The sequence below is a fragment of the Engystomops pustulosus genome, chromosome 8 (genome assembly GCF_040894005.1).
Source record: "Engystomops pustulosus chromosome 8, aEngPut4.maternal, whole genome shotgun sequence".
In the NCBI taxonomy this organism is placed as follows: domain Eukaryota; kingdom Metazoa; phylum Chordata; class Amphibia; order Anura; family Leptodactylidae; genus Engystomops; species Engystomops pustulosus.
This window is the reverse complement of record NC_092418.1, coordinates 79,181,617-79,187,616: the sequence shown is the minus strand read 5'-3', so window position 1 is coordinate 79,187,616 and position 6,000 is coordinate 79,181,617. Positions and strand designations below refer to the sequence as shown.

General features: G+C 38.7%; 1 protein-coding gene across 4 annotated transcripts in view; it reads left to right on the top strand.

Annotated features, from left to right (window-relative positions):
* The first annotated feature begins 1,357 nt into the window (after nucleotides 1-1,357).
* MREG (melanoregulin) overlaps nucleotides 1,358-6,000 on the top strand; it is a 50,561-nt gene continuing 45,918 nt past the window's right edge. For 2 of the 4 annotated variants that reach the window (XM_072121385.1, XM_072121381.1), the window contains exon 1: nucleotides 2,400-2,527. Coding sequence is in view for 2 of the 4 variants with exons in the window: in XM_072121379.1 (XP_071977480.1) it covers nucleotides 1,454-1,520 (67 nt within the window). In the remaining 2 variants the exon portion in view is untranslated. Of the gene's footprint in view, nucleotides 1,521-2,399; nucleotides 2,528-6,000 lie in introns of those variants that run through there. The other 2 variants (XM_072121379.1, XM_072121378.1) reach the window with 2 other exon arrangements.

Sequence of the window (6,000 nt, the reverse complement as noted above, 5' to 3'; positions counted from 1 at the left end):
CTTCCACAATCAATGCTTGCATTTTGTCACAATTTGTTGGGGTTAACTGAATCACTAAGACTACATTCACACGACCGTTGGGGGACGTAGATATGGCCGCAAGCATGCGGCCGGCGGGCATATGTTTGTGCGTATGCAGCTTCAGGAGGTAATGGCAAATCAAGATGAAACTATTTTTAAGGTGTTGCAATTGGTCAGTGGGACCTACCTTGATATCCAAATTATTGTGGTTGGATCTAATTAATTCAGCCATAGGCTCTAAGGAGAGTGTGAAAAATATGGGGGAGCATTATCGTTGGGCAAGATAAATTTGTACCATTAAATAGGATAAATTCATTTGAGAGGAGGCTATCTGTATAGACTCTGGCAGTGGCATGGGAGAACAGTGCTTTAAAGGGGATTTCACATGAAAGAAAAGTCTCAAATCGGAACCCCCTAGTGACGTTCACACAATAAAGATCATTTTAACTCTTTACTTCACAATTTTACTCAGTTTTATTGCTGTATTATTATTATTATTTATATAACTCAGTGATGGTCAATGTCACTCTCTAAGTAAACAAATTACGATCCATCTAGTTCTGTGAGCTTTCATTTAGCTTCTGACACAAATAGAGAGATGAGATGGACAAGATGAGATCCATGAGATGTCTATTTACACACGATGACAGTCAGCCCTTCTACATCTCTGTTACACCACAACACACTAGATCTGCTGTACTCCCCCCGAATAAAGAACATATCTGCCTGTAGCTTGTAGTTCTTCTCATGCTGCTGCTGCTGGCAGGAAGTTAGTGTATATGTCAGTGTTATCTCCTGGACTGCAAGGAGGCAGGGCTAGAGACAGAAAGCAGCACAGCTGTCACACTATGAAATCCAAGATGGCACCCCCAACCCAAAGTCACAAGTTACAGGGTTATGTCTAGACAATTCTGTATAAGTCTTGAATACCAATCTTCTTTGTAAATGAAAAACTTTTTTGTTTTGTAGTAATGTTCAGTGTAAAAATAGGCGATTCTTAAAACTTGTCATATTGGGTGACTTATAACTGACATTTCCCTTTGAGAATATATCTTATGAAATTAGAATTGGTCTTTGAGAATATATCTTATGAAATTAGAATTGGTCTTTTTGGGTCTGCATTTGCTGCCATTATTTAGTTATACACTATAACAGGTATATTCATTATACAGACTATATACAGGAATAATAGTTCCAAAAAAAATTCTTTAATTGAGAACAACCAGATTTGGACCTAAGAGTTCTCAGTATACAGATGGTTTGCAGCCAGGAATCGGCAGCTGCATGATACTCCTGCGGAGCGGTTGTACCACCACACTTCTCCCCCTGCTCCTTCCTCTCCCCACCTGTGTTGGTTCCGCTGCTGCCTGTGCAGTTTTGCAGGCAGTCATTGAGCATCAAGTGATTTCAGCTCAACCTTCTGATAAAGAAAATGAAGGATCCTCCAAATGCTGAGAATTTTGCTGTGCAGAAGCAGGGATCAAATCTAAAGACAAAAGGTATGGGAAGAATTGTGTACATCTATATAGGAATATCAATCTATCTACCTATCCATCCATCATCTATAGCTTTGATGCTCAGATAACATTTTATCCATTGCATATGCTGGTCTAGTGTATAAATACCCATTGTATATTCATTAGTTTAGATTACATATAGTTGCATATAACCTAAAATAAAATAAAACATGTTCAAACTATTATTGGAAAATTATAAAATAATAGAATATTCAGCAGAATATACTTGGTTATGCCTTTCTCAATTTAGGAAATTACACATTTCCTTGACAATGTCATTTCAGAATGGATTTTAATCAATGTCAACGTACAACGCGGCACAGTATCTCTGCATGAGTAAAACTGTATCATTATAATAATGATTGATGGTTTGATCAAACAACAGAGAATAGAGGCAGCTCATTTCCATTCTCAGTTACAGTATATGCTTAGGGAGATATCATTGGGTGCTGATGTAATTACTGCAGTGATAGTAGATATGAGATATTATGGATTATACATTTTAGAGGAATAATACATATTTTCATATTGTATCTACTTCTTAGAAATGATATCTATGTTGGAATATATGTGATAACAAGATGAATGTAAATCTAGGACTATGATGTTATATTGGTACGGTATGGGATTACAGCTGGTATACAAATTATTTTACACATTTTTTTTTTTACCGTGTTTGTATGTCATAAGTGGGTGACATGTATTATGGAACGGGTGAGTATAGACGTATGTAATGACGTAGGTAGTAAATATAGACTTGATGTCTGGGGGGAGATAGGCGGCTATAGCAGCGTGCTGCAGTGACTCGATAGTAACATGAATAAATGATTATGTGTGATAGCTGGTAACACCAGACACAGCTGTGCTCACAGATGTTACTCTACAGCGAGGTGAGACTGTAGAGGGAAGGTGTGAAGCTGCTCTGGTTAGTAGAGGAGGTGACAGGAAAGGACACAGCAAGGAATAAAGGGGATGACGCACATTACAAGGTAAATGCATCCAAGAATACAACATAAGATAGACAGAAGAGTAATGAAAGCTGTCATTTGCAATTTCCTTAATGGACACAGACAGTAAAGCAATGTCTGCAGGACTACTGCAAAATGTGTTGTATGCAATGATTGTGCTGGATCTCTGGCTGAATCTGCAGTGTTTAGCTGTGCCAAGCAGCCGGGTCTCCAATTAGGCAGAGAAATGCTGAGATCACATGGGCCTGCGATGCTGAACAGCCAGCGTGATAGATGTGTCTCTACCGTCCCCATGGTAACACCATTAGTCTAATGCATAAGACCATACGCAATAAAATGCCGTATAGATGGAGCGCAAGCGCTTGTAATTGAATCACTTTTAATAGGCTTTTAATAACTCACAGATAACTTTAAAGCATAAATAGAAATAAATATTTTAGCTGTTAAGAATTTAATTTCTATCGCAGGATTATTAACTAAGCAGCCACATGATGAAATGGTCCATCACCACAAGATTCTCCCTTTAAAAGGATTATCTACTCTTGTTTATGGAGCTGTGTTAGTTCTTGTACAGATTTTGGCACACCTTGGTTCGGACTTTCAATATTAACATCGTTCACAAAATGATTGATTAAAATGTCTATTGATGTTAATGGACTTTTAAAGGGAATCTGTAACCAGTGGGAAGTTTAAAAGGGAACCTATCAACAGAAAGTGACCTAATTAACCACTAACAGGATGTTGTCAAGCAGCTGAACACCTTCCAGATTGTGTTTCTTTCATGACCCAGTGTGGTCATCATTCAGAAACTCAACTTTGAAGTGAGATGTAAAGTTGTTATATAAAGTCAAGGAGGTGGAGTTTTTAACACTGAAGTCAAGCTGTTGCTTCCTCAGAAGCCTTTACTGTAATAGATGGTCCTGCATCCAGATACATCACTAACCAGATGCATGATGTCATCTAACTTCAAAGTTGATTTTCTGGATGATGCCACCACACTGGACCTTGAAAGAAACAGAAACTAGAAGGTGTTGTTCTACCTGTCAAATACAAGTAGAGGTTTATTAGGCCAATTGCTTGTGACAGGTTCCCTTTAAGTAGTGCCCACGTTCCCACAGACACAGTAAAGCATAATCTAAAACTGTTTTTACAAAATCTCAAACTTTTATGAGGAGGGACCCTTGATCTAAATTTGAATGTAGAAGTTGAGGAACGATTGCTTTACGGTGAAACTGCGAATGGCTCATTAAATCAGTGGACCACATACTCTTGAATCTGAAAGCTGACAGGGAACCAGGGAGCCAAGTTTAATCTAATTTATTTCATTAACCATAAATGTTAGAGATTTTGTAAAAACAGCTTTAAATTATGCTCTACTGTGTCTGTAGGAACCTGAGCATTGCTAGAAACAGAATCAAAAGGCCACACACAGATGTGAACTGAGCCTTAAGCCCCTTCCACACTGGCGTTTTTCACGCGCAAGTTCTGCGCGTGCATTTGACGCGCAGAACTTGCATTGCACTCTGTCCCATTGTATTCAATGGGTCTTTCTTCATTAGCGTTGGTTTTCACGCGCGTCAAAATCGCAGCATGCTCTACTTTTGCGTGTCACGCGCGTTTTTTCACGTCCCATTCAAGTCTATGGAGATGCATCAAGAACGCATTGCACTCGCAATCATTGCAAGTGCAATGCGAGTGCAATGCGTTTTAAACGTAAGGGTTGCTAGGTGACCAGAATAACAGTATTTCCCCTGCTCGAGAACGATCATTTAATTAAAAAAACACAATGAAGAACAGTGAAGAATAGAATAAAAACAGTGAACACAGTGAACACAGGATCATTTAAGAGAAAAACACAGTGCAGAACACAGTGCAGAATAGATTACAGATGTTCGGCACATCTGCTTACTTGTCGGGAGATACGCGCGGAACGGTGCGCCCAAAATAGCATGTGAAGAACAATATATATGTGTGAAGAACACATTGCAGATGTATTTAAACATCTGCAATTTGTTCTTCACACACATATATATTGTTCTTCATATGCTATTTTGGGCGCACCGTTCCGCGCGTATCTCCCGACAAGTAAGCAGATGTGCCGAACATCTGTAATCTATTCTGCACTGTGTTCTGCACTGTGTTTTTCTCTTAAATGATCCTGTGTTCACTGTGTTCACTGTTTTTATTCTATTCTTCACTGTTCTTCACATCTGCTAACTTGTCGGGAGATAATATACACGGGGAACAGTGAAGAATAGATCGCAGATGTTTGCAACTTATCAGAAGACATTATTTTTCAATTAAATAACACATTTTAATCCCAAACCATGGTCCCTTTGAAAAATGCTCAAGTCTCCCATTGACTCGTGCGTGAAAAATGCGCCGAAAACGCAAAAAAAACGCTAACAACACGCGCGTGAAAAACGCAAAAACGCTAATTACTCCAAGGAAAAATGGAACAAAAACGCAGCCAAAAACGTCAGTTTTTCACGCATTGCACCCTGACGTGAAATGCAACGCTAGTGTGGAAGGGGCCTTAGAGGTTAAACTAATTAGCTCAGAACTAGCTCATTACAGTTAAAGTGGAGATATCTAAAAGGGTGTTTTTGCCTCCTAAAGACCCCTGCTCTCCAGCGTTGTCTCTGTACTTCTCCCCACTAATGCTTGTTTATAGTCATATTGTTACAAATTGTCGGCTAGTCGATTATCCTTCTGCTTCTGTTGTTTGTCTTTTTATAGTAGCCACCTATGGTGGACCTTTAAGATGGTAGTTGTAAACAAATAAAAATACCAACCTCTGATAGGACCAGTAAAAAGTAAATCAGCACAAGAGTGAAAATAACAGGCAAGTAGGATACCGGCCTAGTGGAAATTGTATAACATAGGGCACAAAACAACAAGATCAGAGTTTCTCTTAAAATCTATACTCCAACAAAATATATATAAAGAAAGTTCATCCACTTTGTGTAGTCATTTTCTAAAACCACATACAGTTATGTGAAAAAGAAATACACCTTCCTTGAATGCTCTGGTTTTATATATATGGAGATAAAAGACATCTGGTCCTTAGAAAGTCTCAAGATTATTCCAATGCAACCTTGATGAACAGTACAAACTAGGTTCCACTGCATCATTATTTATGTACCATATTTTTCAGACTATAAGGTGCACAAAAAATCCTTTGATTTTCTCAGAAATCAAAGGTGCGCCTTATAGTCCAGTGCGCCTTATATATGAATATTACTTACAGACAACATCTGCCTTGAACTGTGCACAGGTCTGCCACCTGCTGATCATTTATCCTTGTAATCAGGTGCGCCTTATAGTCCAGTGCGCCTTATATATGAACCTAGACATTTTAGCAGGCATTTATTGATGGTCCGCCATTTTTAAGGTTGCTGGGGTTCCAAACACTGGGATTCCCACCTACCATTTTCCCTATTTTGTGGATAGGGGATGTGTCTTATATAAGACCTATAATAATTTTGTCTAAG